General features: G+C 38.3%; 1 protein-coding gene across 1 annotated transcript in view; it reads right to left on the minus strand.

Annotated features, from left to right (window-relative positions):
* The window catches only part of INTS9 (integrator complex subunit 9), a 119,711-nt gene that overhangs the window by 62,083 nt on the left and 39,110 nt on the right, over positions 1–18,518 (minus strand). Inside the window, exons 3-6 of the mRNA XM_014789906.2 lie at positions 16,334–16,394; positions 12,985–13,047; positions 9,035–9,174; positions 961–1,047 (exon numbers count right to left, since the gene is read on the minus strand). Coding sequence (XP_014645392.1) covers positions 961–1,047; positions 9,035–9,174; positions 12,985–13,047; positions 16,334–16,394 — 351 coding nt within the window. The remainder of the gene's footprint in view (positions 1–960; positions 1,048–9,034; positions 9,175–12,984; positions 13,048–16,333; positions 16,395–18,518) is intronic.

An 18,518-nucleotide genomic window follows, 5' to 3' on the forward strand; every position in this document is an offset into this window, starting at 1 on the left:
TGGGAAACTTCCTTTTTACCTTGGCTTCCACTCAGTTCTCCTCTGAACTTCCTAATTACAACTTCACAGCCTCTGTCACAATTCTTACCAATTCTTTTAAATTCTATCTCAGAAATTTCTTTTACATTAGACTCTTCATGCTCATTGCTACTGCCTTAGTTCAGGTCTTTGTTCTCTCCCCTGGGTTTCTGAAACAGTCCTACCACTTCCTGCCCCCATCTCTGCACTCACATCCATCTTCCACACTGCACCCAGTGTTACTTTCCCAAAACAAAAATGTGATCACATTATTCTCTTCCTTATAAACCTACATTGATGGACTTCCCACTTGCAATAATATAAAATTCAAACTTTATACATTAGATTCTTCATTATCTCGCTCCAATGTACCTCTCTGGTTTCATCTTTCACCTCTTTATTCTACCCATTCTAATTCACCCTGAATTTCTCACTGTTCCCTGAATATACTATATCTTATGATGCTGTGTCTGGACCCCACTTCCTGACCTTTTCTATTTGGAAAAGTCCTTTTCTTCCTCCAAGACCCACCTTAATTGTCACCTCCTAAGGAATGTCCTCCTCAGATTCCCTAAGCAGAAAGTGTTCTTCATTTTCTGAGTACCTACACCACTGTGATCAAGCATCTCTTATAATACATGCCACCCAAGATTGTAATTTACCTGTTTTCCTGATTTCTCATTAACCCCTGAGCACCTGAAAGGTAGAGCTAACTATTTCACTAATTTTAAAAACTCCCAGACCCAGCATAGTATCTTGCACATGGCATGATTTTCTCTCAAAATATGATGGCTGAATCAAACATAACTCTTACATAAAATAGAGAAAAGAGAATCTTTTGTTCTAACAGTATAAACGTTTAAGCATAAAATAAAACAAATGAGACTGTTTTGCAAAGCTTAAGGCTCTCCTGTCAAGGGAATAGACAGGCCTATTGCTCACCGCTGAATATCCTTGTTCTTCCACAAGGAGGCAGACTGAGCCTTGGGCACTCTTTCAATGAAATTCACCAGCTCTTCCATGAGAAGCCTGAGTTTAAACAAAAAAAGTGATGAACACTCATAAAATAATTAGAAAAACACCACACACTAACACTGTAGCCAAGAGAAATGGGTTTGTCCACCTTCCCCCTTCCCAATCATGTTTCTCTCTTTTGCATATAAACTTGGGTACCATTTTACATAATGTCAAACAAAGACCTAGCCTTCTCATTAAATTCCATGTTAAAAATTCTGAATGTAAATGATTTAATTCACCTTTAAAACAAGTCTGGCATGTTTCTTGTCTCTAAACACTGAAATATATAAGCCTATGGTTTAACTCTCACTTTTAAGATCTCTGTCTTAAGGTAACTAAAAATACGAAAGGAGAAAAAGTTAAACGACTGTGAAGTACCTGATTTTGGTGGTGGCAGGGGTGGAGGTAGGGTTGTTTTCTTAATGACAATATTAAGCGGACATTTTAAACTGGTAAAATAAATTTTCTTGACATGTGTTTTAGGAATTAACAAAATTCCATGTGGAAGAATACTCTAAGGACTACTCCTAAAAACCTAACTCAAGGACCTGCAAAAGGACAGGCTCTGCAGATCACAAGATGGATTACGACTACAGAGCCACAACTGACGGCATCTAAGAAATGCCTCACTCAATTGGATCAAGGCTCCACATGCTCTGAGGAATATAAGGGACAGAGAACTGTTAGAATCCTGAATGGCTAGAGGATGACCAAAAAGCTAGCAACAGATTTTCAACATCTTGAATTCCCTTTCATAATCCAGTATAGATGATCCATATTGACTTAAACCCTCTCCCAATCAAAATACAGATACGGCAAGCCATAAATTTACTAGCATTTTAATGGTGAACAACTTCATTTCATTTCCATTTATTTATTTATTACTAATACCATCTCCTCCTTTCATCCTGAAGGAGCAGTACTAGTTCCAGCATTCTAAGATCTGGGTTCCAGAGTCATTATCATTCTTACCATAGCTTTCAGGAGACCAATCTGGTGCATCCATACTCAAACTTTTTTAGACTAGAGTCTAATGTTTTCAGCTTATCCTTTCATTGAAAATGACCCATCATCTTGAGTGCTTTACTTTTTTATACTGTCTCTTCCTCAGATCCCTTATGTTTTTCTGTACACACTGCAGGTAATGTGACTTGACATAAAAACAAGGACATATTTCGTTTTATTTCTGGTAATTCTATCTTGTTGGACTTCTGCAAGACACTAAAACCCAAAGATCACAGTCTATATCGACACATAGATGCCATATTTTGGGTCTTGATGGTTTCGCCTTACACCATACTTGTTACTTTAATTCAACACAATTCTTTTTTCTGGGGTAATTTTCTTCATATAGTTTCTTTCTCACTAAATGATGCTATAGTTATTTGCAGCAACCACCTGGATCATGAAGGCTTGGGAGGACCAGAGGAAGAGAGGGCAGGGCATTCTCAGAGTCAGAGGAAGGCTCTGAGGTTTTCACTCGTTGGAGTCCTGAGTTTCACTCGGTCAACAGTACAGACAACTTAACCATCTAATTACTCATCCTGTTTTCTACAAGCTGTCTCCATTTATAGTCTGCACTAAATCAAAAAAGGGGGGATATTTTGAAAGCAAAGTAATAAAATTTCTGCTTCTCTTCTTAAATATGCTATGTTCCTTTCTCCTGAAGCTCTTTGCATTGCATCTTTGCGGCATCTTATTAAACAATACCTCCCCTAATCAGTATCATCTGCCCAGAGGAGATGTCTCTGCAAACTCCTTCTAGTTTTTGTAACAAAAAAACAGGACTAACGGCTGACGTCAGCGTCATGGCAGAGTGAGCTTTCCTGTAAACTCTTCACCCGATACAACAAAAGGAACAGTCACAGACCAACAACGGAATCCTAGACAGTGAAAAGCAAGATCGGAAAGATCCACACTGCCGCACATCTGAGAGTGGACTGTGCTGGGCCCCCAGAGGAAGTGGGGAGAGGTAAGGAGAACTCCTCGCCCTCCCCATCAGATTAGTGATCCTGGTCGCTGTGGCTCCCAGAGAGGGGGCAGGGGCAGCCCTCTGTGGGGAAACCGTAGATCTTTGCGCTCTCAGCCAGTGGGAAACTCCCACACAGAGGACTCAGAACTGCTACAGGGGCACCACGAACATCTGAACACCCCAGAGAGCAGATAATGAGGGGCGAACGAGAAGCCCCCCATGCCAGGGACCCAGAGGGCAAAAGAGAGAGCCCCCTGCCCCCACAAACCGGACCCTGCAGCTCAGCCGACCAGACCAGACCAAGTGACCCGCGGATCGCAGCGAACAGCCCGGGCAGAGCGCAGGGGGCTCAGATTACACAGCCATTTACCCCCACACAGTGGCGGCGGGTAGAAATGACAACCAGAGATTTCCAGGATGAGGAAAAACAAAGCCAACACAGGAACCACAATGCAAAGATACAGGAAATCACCAGACCAGAAGGAAAATGACAAGCACCCAGAAACCAACCCTGAAGACACAGAAATCCATAACCTAAATGACAGAGATTTCAAAATAGCTATCATAAAAACACTCAACGAAATACGAGACAACACAGACAAACAATTCAATGAGATTAGGAGTTTCTTCACAAAAGAGATTGAAATCATAAAGAAAACCAATCAGTGCTGATGGAGATGAAGAACACAATGCAGGCGATAAAGGAGAATCTGGAATCTTTAAAGAACAGAGCTGACAATATGGAGGAAAGAATTAGCATTTTAGAGGACAGAAATACAGATATGCTCCAGATGGAAGAGGAGAAGAACTAAGACTACAAAGAAATGAAGAAAGTCTCCGAGAAATATCTGACTGTATTAGGAAATGTAACATAAGAATTATAGGTATTCCTGAGGGAGAAGAGAGGGGAAGAGGAACAGAGAGCCTATTCAAGGAAATAATAGCTGAGAATTTCCCAAATCTGGAGAAGGAGCAGGAAATACCAGTAAGCAAAGCCAACAGGTCACCTAAATATGTCAACAGGCAAAGGCCCACTCCATGACACCCAGTGGTAAGGCTAGCCAGGGTCAATGACAAAGAAACAATATTAAGGGCAGCTAGACAAAAACAAAAAATAACGTACAAAGGAAGTTCCATCAGGCTCTCAGTGGGTTTCTCAACAGAAACTTTACAGGCTAGGAGAGACTGGAATGATATATTCAAAATACTGAAAGACAAAAACTTTCAGCCAAGAATACTCTATCCAGCAAAAATATCCTTCAAACATGAGGGAGAAATAGTAACTCTCCCAGATAAACAAAAGCTAAGGGAGATTCATGGCCATGAGACCCTCACTATAAGAAATACTCAAGAAGGCCCTCAGGCCTGAAAAAAAGACGAGAAAGGGAATACAAAGCTTGGAGCAAGGAGAAAAATAGGTAGATAAACTCAGAAAAATAGTAGATCTTTACTGGAATAGGTTAGCAACCACTTAAATACCAAAATCAAAGATCAAAGGAAGGAATTCACCAAATATAAATTTAACCTCATCACTGTAAACACACAGCCACAACACAAGATAGAATAAGGTATAACAAGAACGACTTAGAAGGGGAAGAGGAAAGTGATTGAATTGACTTAGTATAAGGAAATAGGAGGCCATCAGATAATGGACTATCTCGTGCACAAGATTTTCTACACAAACCTCAAGGTAACCACTAAACAAATAATCAAAACAAAATCACATATGATAAACAAAGAGAAAACTAGAAGAGTCATAAGACAGAACCACCAAACTGAATTGGCAGTCTGAAACAAATGGGACAAGAAACAAAGGAAACACAAAAGAACCAGAAAATAAGTGACAAAACAGCAACATTAAGCCCTCATATATCAAGAATTACCCTAAATGTAAATGGATTGACCTCTCCAATCAAAAGATACAGAGTGGCAGGATGGATTAAAAAGCAAGACCCAACAATATGCTGCCTTCAGGAAATACATCTCTGCTCTAAAGACAAGCACAGGCTCAGAGTGAAAGGATGGAAGACAATACTCCAAGCTAATGGCAAACAAAAGAAAGCAGGTGTCGCCATACTTATATCAGACAAAGTAGACTTCAAGATAAAACAGGTTAAGACAGACAAAGAAGGGAAATATATAATGATAAAAGGGACACTCCACCAAGAAGACATATCACTTTTAAATATATATGCACCCAACATAGGAGCACCAATGTACATAAAGCAACTATTAACAAACCTAAAAGGAGACATCAACAACAAGACAATAATAGTAGGAGATCTTAACACCCCACTTACATCAATGGATAGATCATCCAGACAAAAAGTCAATAAAGAAATAGTAGACTTAAATGAAAAACTGGACGAGATGGACCTAGTAGACATATACAGAGCACTCCATCCAAAAACAGCTGACTACACATTCTTCTCAAGCACCCATGGAACATTCTCAAGGATAGACCATATGTTGGGAAACAAGGCAAGCCTCAATAAATTTAAGAAGATTGAAATCATAACAAGCATCTTTTCAGACCATAATGCTATGAAACTGGAAATGAAGCATGAAAAAAAACTGGGAAAGTGACAAAAATGTGGAGATTAAACAACATGCTACTGAACAACCAGTGGATCATTTATGAAAATAAAGGAGAAATCAAAAACTATCTGGAAACAAACGAAAATGAAAATATGCCATACCAAACCATATGGGATGCAGCAAAAGCAGTCCTGAGAGGGAAACTCATAGCGATAAAAGCCCACCTTAACAAACAAAAGAAAAAGCCCGAATAGGCAACCTTAAATTACACCTAACAGAGCTAGAAAAAGAAGAACAAACAAGCCCAAAGTCAGCAGAAGGAGAGAAATAATAAAAATCAGAGCAGAAATAAATGAAATTGAGACCAAAAAAACAGTAGAAAGGATTAATGAAACAAAGAGTTGGTTCTTTGAGAAGATAAACAAAATCAACAAACCCTTAGCCAGGCTTACTAGGAACAAAAGAGAAAAGGCTCAAGTAAATAAAATTAGAAATGAAAGAGGAGAAATTACAACGGATACCATGGAAATACAGAGGATTATAAGAGAATACTATGAGAAATTATATGCCAACAAATTGGACAATCTAGAAGAAATGGATAAATTCTTAGATTTATACAACCTCCCAAAACTGAACCAAGAAGAAATGGAGAATCTGAATAGACCAATCACAAGTAAAGAGATTGAAATAGTAATCAAAAACCTCCCAAAAAATAAAAGTCCAGGACCAGATGGCTTCTCCAGTGAATTTTGCCAAACATTCAAAGATTTAATACCCATCCTTCTCAAACTATTCCAAAAAATAGAGGAAGATGGAACACTTCCTAAATCATTCTACGAGGCCAACATCACCCTGATACCAAAGCCAGACAAGGACAATACAAAGAAGGAAAATTACAGGCCAATATCGCTGAGGAACATAGCTGCAAAAATCCTCAACAAAATATTGGCAAACTGAATACAGCAATACATTAAAAAGATCATACATCATGATCAAGTGGTCTTATACCAGGGACGCAGGGATGGTTCAACATCCGCAAATCAATCGTGATACATCACATCAACAAAACAAAGAATAAAAACCACATGGTCATCTCAATAGACGCAGAGAAGGCATTTGACAAGATACAACATCCATTTATGATAAAAACTCTCAACAAAATGGGTATAGAAGGAAAGTACCTCAACATAATAAAGGCTATTTATGACAAACCCACAGCCAACATCATACTCAACGGGGAAAGACTGAAAGCCATTCCTCTGAGAAGAGGAACGAGGCAGGGCTGCCCACTCTCACCACTCCTGTTCAACATAGTACTGGAGGTTTTGGCCAGAGCAATTAGGCAAGAAAAAGGAATCCAAATAGGTAATGAAGAAGTGAAACTCTCACTATTTGCAGATGGCATGATTGTATATATAGACAATCCTAAAGATCCATTGGAAAATTATTAGAAATAATCAACAACTACAGCAAAGTTGCAAGGTACAAAATCAATCTACAAAAATCAGTTGCATTTCTGTATGCTAATAATGAACTAACAGAAAGAGAGCTCAAAAAGATAATACCATTTACAATTACATCAAAAAGAATAAAATACCTAGGAATAAATCTTACCAAGGAGGTGAATGACCTATACAATGAGAACTACAAGACATTATCGGAAGTAATCAATGATGACATAAAGAAATGGAAAGATATCCCATGCACCTGGATTGGAAGAATAAACATAGTTAAAATGTCTATATTACCTAAAGCAATCTACAGATTCAATGCAATCCCAATCAGAATCCCAATGACATTCTTCACAGAAATAGAAAAAAGAATACTAAAATTCATATGGGGCAACAAAAGACCCCGAATAGCTAAAGAAATCCTAAGAAAAAAGAACAAAGCAGGAGGCATCACAATACCTGACTTCAAAATGTACTACAAAGCAATAGTAACCAAAACAGCATGGTACTGGTACAAAAACAGACACACAGATCAATGGAACAGAACTGAAAGCCCAGAAATAAAACCACACATATACGGACAGCTAATTTTCGACAAAGGAACCAAGAACATACAATGGAGAAAGGAAAGTCTCTTCAATAAATGGTGTTGGGAAAACTAGACAGCCACATGCAAAAGAATGAGAGTGGACTATCTGCCATCGCCATTCACAAAAATTAACTCAAAATGGATCAAAGACCTGAAGGTGAGACCTGAAACTATAAAACTCATAGAAGAAAATATAGGCAACACACTATTTGACATTGGTCATAAAGGAATCTTTTTGGATGACATGCCTACCCAGACTAGGGAAACTAAACAAAAAATAAACAAGTGGGACTTTATCAGATTAAAGAGCTTCTACAAGACAAATGAAACCAGAATCAAGATGAACAGACAACCCACCAGCTGGGAGAGAATATTTGCAAAACATACTTCTGACAAGGGGTTGATCTCCATAATATAGAAAGAACTTACATAACTGAACAACCAAAAAAACACACAACCCAATCAAAAAATGGGCAGAGGAAATGAACAGACATTTCTCCAAAGAAGATATACAGATGGCCAATAGGCACATGAAAAGATGTTCAACATCATTAATCATCAGGGAAATGCAAATCAAAACAACACTAAGATATCACCTCACACCTGTTAGAATGGCTATAGTCACCAAGACAAAAAACAACAAATGTTGGAGAGGATGTGGAGAAACAGGAACCCTCATACACAGGTGGTAGGAATGCAAACTCGTGCAGCCTCTATGGAAAATGGTATGGAGATTCCTCGAAGAATTAAAAATAGAGATGCCTATGATTCAGCCATCCCACTACTGGGAATCTATCCAACGAACCTTCAATCAACAATCCAAAGAGGCTTATGCACCCCTATTTCATTGCAGCATTATTCACCATAGCCAAGAAGTGGAAGCAACCTAAGTGTCCCTTGACTGATCATTGGATCGAGAAAATGTGGTGTATGTATACAATGGAATACTACTCAGCCATAAAAAAAGACAAAATCGTCCCATTTGCAACAACATGGATGGGCGTGGAGGGTATTATGTTAAGTGAAGTAAGCCAGAAAGTGAAAGACAAACACTGTATGATCTCACTCATATGTGGAATATAAACCAACACATGGACAGAGAAAACTGTATTGTGGTTACCAGGGGCAGTGGGGGTGGGGGGTGGGCACAAGGGGTGAAGGGAGTCATATATACGGTGACGGACAAACAAAAATGTACAACCCAAAATTTCACAATGTTAAAAACTATTAAAACATCAATAAAAAAAAAAAATGACTAATGAGGAATTTTCACAGTATCAATCTCTAGGCAATTCCAGTGAATATTTGTTTTATCTAGAGAGTTGTCTATTCCTGCCTATTCTTTGGGTCAGCTGCTCAGAAAGAAATACCTGGCACAAAATCTATTAAACAGTCACCACTGAAGGAAGTTCTCCAGCCACATTCTAATGGGATAAGAATAACGCTCACCTGCCGATCTGAACGGTAGGCTCTGTAGCATATACCATGCCCGTGAAACCAGTGTGCTCAGTGATGTAGGGCAGTGCCATCATGCAGTGATAGTTAGAGATGAGGATCACATCTACCGTAGACAGATCTATTAGCTCGGTCTGAAAAGAAAGGGGAGGGAATGATACATATCTGTTCAGGGCACACAGATCAACATGATTTGACTGAAAAATGATGTTGTCAAGATGCAGAGAAGTAGCCTTTGTACTACAGAATAATGATGCCTTTCCTGCAACACTTCTATTTTCTCATTTTAGTATATTTCCTAATATTGACATTAAATAGCAGGACAGGATGGCTAAAAACGAGAATGCAGCCAGTCCACCAATAGTGTTCTGATTTTACTAAAACAAAGTTCTGAGTTAGACAAATGAGGACAAATGACAACAGGACACTTCAGCAGCTGCTGCCTGGCAAGTGAAACCAGGTAACATGAAGCAGAGAGAGCACAATATAAGCTGTGAGGGGAACTATAATGTAATGCACCACTGCTATGGGTTACTGGGAACAGAGTGTGCAGCACGCAGAAACCAGCTCTTCAAAAGTCAAATGTGGGAGACAATTATTTTTTTGAGGTAACTTTTGACCACTAGTGCTGGATATAAAGCCAAAATACTGTAGTGGCAGAGTCATAAAAGGAAATTATACTCTCATATTCTACCCTAATCTTAAACCCAAATCTACCCTTTACTCCATTATTAAGGTCATGTGAAAAGGGCAAAGACAGGTTGGCAGGTGAGGGAAAATGCTACCCATGTTTAGTAAATTTTATGAAAACTCTTTTAGCAGAAGCAAATGTTTTCCCCATAAATTTAAGTTCTACCTGTCTTTTAAGGCTCAATTTTCTTCTTCCATTTAGCCTTTCTGATTCTTCCAGATGAAAGAAACCACTTCTTCCTCAGGATTCCCAAGGCACTTTATGTATATCTCTCTAATGGCAGTTATTATTCTGTACCAAGGCACCTCAAAGCATCACTTTGTTCCTCAAATATTAAATGTCTCTGAAGTCAAGAATTCTGTGTGACTCATCTCTATCCCATCCCAGCTGTGGTAGCCAGTACATAACAGGCCTTGGTGTACTGTTGTTGGAGGAATGCATCATTATGAGCAGCACCCTCTGTGGGGAAAAGTGAGACATTATGGTTCAGAGACATCATCTCAATCACTGAGTTCTCCCTCACAGAAGTCACCTCTGGGAACCTGTATGGTGCACTAAAGACAGCATGGAGTAAGTCAAGGAAGTGTTTTAGTTAGCAGAATGAGTCGTTGAGCTAATATGTCCTCCACAGAGAAGAAGTAACAAAGATGTCTGTGCCATCTTTGCAAATGATAGAGACAGTGTGCCATTTTGGCTGTGGGTATTTTCTGGTTGAGTGACTCTACATATAAAATAAGTTAATTTAATAAAGCTGCTAAGGCATAATCAGCTCCTGAGGATAGCATGTAGACTAGAGCTCAGAAGCCACTCACTGCTAGGGCAATGGCAATCTGTGTGAATAAAATGCCTAGTGCCAATAATATCTAATTTACACCACCCTTAACTCCATGTTGTGCAATGCACTTCCATGACACGGTCCTCAAAATGAAGGGTCATGTAATATTCTGCTGGTCCTATTTCCTGCTACCTCTCTAGAACCATTTATTTTTTTCTTTTTTCTTTTAAAGCTTCAGTACATGGTTGGGTATTCTAGTTGTCAGTTTTAGTTCTCTAGGTGAGCCGCCGTCACAGTATGACAACTGATAGATGGGTGGTGTGGTTCCAAGACCGGGAAAGGAACCTGGGCTGCAGTGGTGAGAGCATTGAGTCTTAACCACTAGACCACCAGGGCTGGCTCTAGAACCATTTTTAAACAAATAAGGAAATTAAGACACAGTAGCAGAGTGACAGATCCAGAAGAAAACAATGGAATGACAGTTGAAGCAACAATAAAGCTCAAAAGCATCCCCTCACCTTCCCTCTCACATATCGAAACTGGGTGACGATATTTGAAATTTCTCTTTAATATATAAGAATAAGCCCACAGAGTCTAGAATGACGAGAAATTTGGTGAGAACAGCTAGAAGAAAAAATATATATATATATATGTTTTTTGTCTGTATATATATCGAGTGCTTACATAAACATTTTTCCTCTGAGAAATAAATTTAACATCCAAACTACATATATATACTCACATTTATATATTTATTCACATACTTTAACTCAGTGAAATCCAATAAAGATTATTTTAATTTTAAACTTGTTGTATGTAGACACTTGGATTCTACAGACCATGAATTGAGCTAAAACAACGATAATTTATTGGTTGCTTACTATACTGTCCTAGACCTTATACAAAGATATTTAAGGTAGTTGCACCAGATCATAAATTCCATGAGAACTGGGATTAGGTCTGTCTGGCTCACCCACAAGTCAGTGAAGACTGGACTGCATTAAGTCCCTTTCTCTTGATTTTCTGATTCTCCTGTTTTCTCCCGACCATAAAATGCCCTAGCTCTATTACTTAAAATAGCGACTAACTTGACATAAACTACAAATTATGACACAAGTTGAAAAACCTTACATGGCTCTAGAACCCTAAATATATCAATAATCCTTTAGCTCGGCAAAAGGTGAACTGTGAAACAGTAACTGTCTAATTTCAAAGTTTAGTACTCTATGAAGCAAGTCAGAAAGTCATCAGAACACCAAATCATAAATACTACATCGTTGTCCATAAACTGAAGGTTGCAGCAGTCAGTGCCATATGTAGCAAACTGAAAATAAATGTAGCATCTGGGATTAGTAATCTTTGAACAGATGGGGAACTGCCCCACCAATTCCTAAATGACACGTGAAGATGACAAAAAGATTTTAATAGCAGTTAGGGGGAGCTCAGGATTGTTGGTAACTCTCTACCTTCACCCTTGTCCTTAGTATTTTATCTCAACTTTCTCTCTTATCTGCCACCTTCAATTATCATGTCCTTCTTTGTTTTCCTTTCTCTCTTTTGCTCTGGTACCCCAAAAGGGCACATACACATACTTCAAAGAGAGAAAAAAGGTTTATCTACAGAGTGGCAAAGAAAGTGTTGAAAAGAAAAAAAGGGAGGAAGAGAGGACAAAAATAAGAGAAACAGCACTCTAAATTTTCTTTTCTCTTTGTCACTGAATTGTGAAAGTATTTTCTACAGTCTCTGTAATCTGCTGGGCGCATGGAAAGAAGAGGATGGTAGCTTCTCATTGTTTTCCTCGGGAACCCTGGACTAACTAACTGGCTTTCCTACACTTTATCTTCTCCCGAGAACTCCATGTAGGCCACTCTGGGGATTAGGCCTGTCAGCTAAGATTAGTTTCCTTTAAAACTAATGGAAACTGGTTTTCATTTCCTTTAAACTGATGAAATTGGCCTCAAATTCTTACAAGTCTCACTGTAATAATAATATGTAAGCAAAAGATATCCATGACAAGGTTCAGAATCCATAAATTTCAAGTAATATTCAATATGGCATTTCAGGTCAACAAGAATTTTTACAGTTTATAGCATTGACTCAATAACAGCAATTCCCAATTACCCACTGTAAGCAAGACCAGGAAAAGTATGGCTAACCTAAGACAAAGGCGTTATATGACAAAACTGAAAGGCTTGAGTTATTTCTTTACCCTGCTCAAAACTATGCCCTAGTACAAGTGTCAGTGGGGATTATAGAAAGAGCTAGGCCTAGGAAGAAGAGAGTGACTTAAATGATTTACAGACAATATAAAAAGCTCCTAAATGATCGTATTTTAGCTGCATAACAATATACCTGGAATAACAGATTCATTTCAATTTGAAAACAGGAAGCTAAGCTCCTTAAAATTATTTCTTGACTTCATTTTGAGAGATGACAAAATATGCTTTGTTTCTACGATAAGATTCACTTTAATCTTACCTCTGGTAAGCAGAATTCAGGCACGGAATCTACAAATACATGACCCGAGCATTCCTTTAGCTCCTAAAAGAAATGAAAAGAAAAAATTCTTGGAAGAGATATCCAATATATACAGCACCAAAGAAATTTCATTCCCAAACCAAACTTACCACGAAGAATCACAGACTGCTTGAGTTGGAGGGAAAGTAGGTCATTTAGGCCAACTGTTCCCTGTTTAGACTCAGGGAGGCTAAGTGTCTTATTCAGGATAAAAAATGCTGGTTCACAGCTGACTCAGGACTTGAATGCACATTTCTTGATGCCTCTTCGAGGAAACCATACACGGACACATGCTGCTTCCATAATTCATGATCTAATGCTTTCCAGATAATGGTTACATAGACCACACCAGCAACATCAGAATGATCTGGGAATACTGAAGGAAGTCAAGATTCCTGGGCCCTATCTAAGACCTAAAGGATCAGAAACTCTGGCGATGAGGCCATGGAACCTGTATTTATAACAAGCACCTCCAGTGTTTTTGTTATGCAATCAGGATAGGAGTCCTGGCCCTAGACAAATGATTTGGAGCCTCTTTCTCCTCCTACCAAAGGTTGAGGGGCAAAAGACAAGTGAGGAGGGAGATGTAGAGCGTAGAGATTAAATGCCACCACCACCACCAATATCACCTTCATGAATATGATCTTTGTCCTTGCAGAACATACAATTTATTTGGGATTATAAATCAAACGTATTCATTCAAAAGAAAACGTATACTTATAAAGAAAGAAACATAGTACAATTCCCCGCTCTGCCTGTGACCTACCATATTTAATATGCCTATCTTAGTTTGGATTCCCTCACGAACAGACCCTGAGAAAAGGGTGGGTGCAAGCTTATATGGGAGGTGCTGAAAAAACAGCAGGAGGATGGGCAAGCGATAAAGGGAAAGGAAGGTGGCTGACAATGGCTATGTTATTGAGCTACACACCACTGTGGGCAACTGGGACTTATTCCCACGGGGAAGCTCTGAGAAATGGTGGAAAACATACACCTTGGAGTTATTCTATCCAAGGGCAAGGGATCTGGGATATTCATATAGCAACTCCTGCATTCTGTGCAGTTTCAGGAAAAAACTCTCCTGCCAATCCACACAGGTATTTGGCAGCTGGAATTATGACACAGGACACTGAAGACACATGAGTGGGCCACCAACAGAGTCTGCTATAAGGCCACTAGAGTTGCTGTCTTCCCTCACTGACACTTTAAACTGAAATTTATGGAGGATTTTTTGTTCCATCAAAGTTAAAGCCGTGACTTTATAACGAAACTGGTAAAAGAACTTAGTTCACAGTTTGCTCTTCCCAGAAAGAAAAAAATACTGTTAGAATTTTGTTCCATCGTGTTTTCATTAGTCACTATTTCTATATATTCATATATATATCTATATTTATATATCTGAGTCTCAATGATTTTACTCTCAGTCTTATCTGAAAATAGAGTATTAACTACATATTATTTTCCTTTTGAATTTTACAAGTCTCATATCAGAACCTTGACAGAACAGTCCCTCCTCTTGCCTTCCACTGTAAATTCTGGTTCCTCTCCTTATATGAGTACAATTTAACCAGCGAAAGGCTGAGCCAAAAAGAGACTGAAAACAATTCTTAATTACAATGCACCTGCCAGCTAAAAGCAAATGAGCAATTATGTTTAATGGGAGAAGACTCCCAACTCCCTTAGGATGAGGTTAAAAATGATTAAAGACAAATCATGGGAAATTTCAAAGCTCTGCCTGGTCTTAAATTGGCTATATAATCTTCTTCCCCCACATGCTACATATCAGGGCATGTCTACCTCACATGACAAAACCTCCTCTGAGGCTCTCATCCTTCCTGGCCTGCAGAAGCATATTTGCCATTCTAAGCACTTACAATGTCACTGTATTTTATTCACCACTCCCTTCTAATGAAATGCTCCCACATACACATGCAAGCCATTTCGCTCACAATGCACTGGTAATGCGATGCTTCTGAGCCTTTCTCAGGGAACAATGATTTACAGCCAGCAGGAGAGTCAGGCTGAAATCAGGTGCACAGGTTCCTGAATGTCACATAATTTTACATTTAGCTATGAGGGAAATCTGCTTTCACATTATGCATTTGGCTGCACTTGAGGTTGGGGTGCAGTTACAGGAATTAATTCTGTAAAAACAGCACCTCTTTATTTAACAATATCTATTACAGGAAGGAAATGCCTTATTCAGATGAATCGTTTTAAGGATCTTTAAACTTATTCAGTCTTTTAATTGTGAAACTTGGGAGAGGAAGAATGATTTAGAGGACTAAGAACGGCATGGATGAGCTTTACAGTTTTTAACCTTCCTTTACCTATGATTTTTTTTAGTATAAAATTCGACTAGATTATAGTTTTAACATGTTTTGTACCTTTGGTCTCTCATTTATAAGTTAACTGTCTAAATACCGTTCTGAGGAAGGAAATTCTGTGAAGATAATCTAATGTCAAAAATTTAATATAATTGAAGTCATTTATTTTAGGCCTACCTAGTTAGTCAGTGATTGAAGTCATAATAGGACCCCACATCTTAGATTCCTAGAACTGTGTTCTTTTTTTCACAACCTATAAGATTGTCCATTCTAGGCTACCAGAAAAGGCTGGAATCACAGATCATAGGCTGGAAGGCCCTCTACTCAAATTTACCTAAGAACATATTTCTCTCCCACTCCCCCAAGAACACACTGCCCGGGAAGTTAAACACCCAGCTCCTCAGTCTGTTCTCCAAACTGTGGCCAAAGTGATCCCGTCAGACGATGATGACGCTGCCCTCCCGCAACCTTCCATGGCCTCTCATCTCCCAAAGAATAAGACCCAAACTTTTTTACAAAGCCTTTCCTGATCCAACCCCTAATAGAAGCAGTTTGAAACTCACATACGTGAGGATTTTAATGTTATTAAAAAAAAAAAAAAAGTTTACTCCTTCCAGTCATAGTCTATACAGCCTCAAAATGAAGTGAGCTGGATGGAATTCTCTAATAAGCATCACCTTTGAAACTCTCATCACAATTCTAAAAATAACAGTTTTCGTTTTGTGGTGATAAAATCTATCTGCAGCAGAAGGTCTTAGATTTTTACACATGTAAAAACTGGACCAGTATCTGAACAATGAGATTCCCTAAAAGGCTCTTAAAAATAATCATCATCAAGTATGAAGACCCTACACTGATCTTGGGATTTTTTAGGAAGAATACCCAGGGGAAAACACGAGCCCATAAGTCACATTCCTATAGGTGTCACCAGTATGACAAGATGGCTTTCCACTGGGTGTAGATACACTTCAGTTAATCATTACCTTGTCCAAGAAAGCATTTCCATCCTTTAGGGACCAGCCAGGAAGATTAGACAGCCTGGGACTGCAAAACAAAAGATTAAATTATCCTAAATAGATTATAATCCCCAGTGATTTCATGGTGACTGTACTGTCTCCACAAAGTTAAAAACAGTTTGAAATTACTGGCAGCAAATCCTCACCCAAAATACTAATCAAAAAGATGAAAAATAACCATGTGTATCAAACTCAAGAATTACGTGGCAATGGAACATTAAAAAGATAAATAGTTTTGCACTAAATTGGGAAAATTTTTAAAATGCTACGCAGAATAACAAAGAGGAAAAAGAAAGATGAGACACTAGAGCATTTACAGTTTTCCAATTACTGCCCTCGACTTCACTTTGCTTGGGTTTGACAACAAAAGCTTGAGGGAGGCCGAATGGGAGCATCATATTGTGAATGAGAAAATAGACTCAGGGCCGGCCCCATGGCTTAGCGGTTAAGTGCGCGCGCTCCGCTGCTGGTGGCCAGGGTTCGGATCCCGGATGCGCACCGACGCACCGCTTCCCCGGCCATGCTGAGGCGCGTCCCACGTACAGCAACTAGAAGGATGTGCAACTATGACATACAACTATCTACTGGGGCTTTGGGGAAAATAAATAAATAAATAAAGTAAAAAAAAAAAGAAAACAGACTCAGAGGGGTCAGGTGCTCTGACAAGAACACTTAGCTGCCTACCAGCCAGAATTCACCACAAATAAAAATACCTGAATTCTAGGCAAGTCCACATTCTGGATTCACCGCTTACAAAAGGATTAGCCACTTGTCACCTGCAGCTTGAGTTTCCAATTCTGGAAAACGAAGCTAGTTTTCCTAAGTGTTACAAAATGACACCATATCTAAGTGCATAATTTCTAGAAGGTAAGGTTAATTTCACATATATGTTACATTAAAAAAGTCTTGATTCAGAAATCATTCACTTCTGGTAATCTCAGGATTTTACTGTGTGCCATTAGTTGACCAGAAGAATTATACTGGAGGCTGAAAATGCAAATAACTTGGAGAAAAAAAAATATTGGTAAAAAGAAAAACTTAATGACTAAGGTGATGTGTGAAGAAAAGCACATCAGTAGAACGAGCTGGATGACAAAAGGATTTTTGCACTTCACCACAAAATTAGTCTGTAAAATAAAAATTAAGGGCAAGGTAAGGGTTTGGGATTAAAAGACTCTATAATCAGAAACCAAATTAATGTATAGTCCCTTATGCTCTTGTCAAAATAATTTTATCAAATTCTGACTTTGAAATTAGGTGATAGGTATAAAAGTCAAATAGAAACATAAATTTATTTTGTGAATATTTGTCAATCTTCTAGGAAAGGTTAAAAACCTGAATAAATATATATCCATCTAATTTTAGAAAAAAAGTGAGAATTTTGGAAGTAATTTTAATTTTGACATAATTCCAAACTTACAGAAAAGTTGTAAGAATATAAGTACAATAAAGTCTCACATACCCTTCGCCTAGATTCTCTGTTTACATTTTCCCTTTACTAATCAAAAAGTGAGAATTTTGGATTTCATACTTGAGAATGAAATGCACTTTATGAGGAAAATTAAATTTAGTTGGTATAAATTATACCGAATAAACTTTGTTTTTTAAACTCTGGGATTTTTCTGCTCTAACCTCTCAGGAAAATATGCTATTAGAGTTAGCTGTTTAATTCCCATCTCATTTCATAGTCACATATATGTCTTCACTTATTGATTTCTTACTTCTTGAAAAATATATTTACTGTCAGATCAGATTAAAAAATGAAGCATTCTAAAAAAAGCGTAATGACAAGATAATGTGAATTCCGCTCTCATTTCATGCACGCTAACTCTCTAAAAGAAGGTTGTAAATATCCACTTCCCTTTACAAAGAGAACTGATCAAAGGACACGCATTCTGTCTGTTCCACATCAGACACACACAAATCAGCCTTCAAATTAGAGATGACTGATTCAGTCAGTTGTCCTCAACAAATGATTAGAAATGGTACATTCCTTTCTCAGAGAATAATTATTTTTTTAAAAAGTAAAATTTTCAAGTATTGTGATTTTAACTCTTGCTAAACATTTTTTTATAACATCAAAGCCTTCTATGAAACTCCTGTAGTTATTTTGGATTTGAGAAATTGCTAGTAGATGGGACCGAATGCTCAA

This window comes from Ceratotherium simum, chromosome 12 (assembly GCF_057802395.1).
Source record: "Ceratotherium simum simum isolate JZ-2026a chromosome 12, ASM5780239v1, whole genome shotgun sequence".
NCBI classification, from domain to species: domain Eukaryota; kingdom Metazoa; phylum Chordata; class Mammalia; order Perissodactyla; family Rhinocerotidae; genus Ceratotherium; species Ceratotherium simum.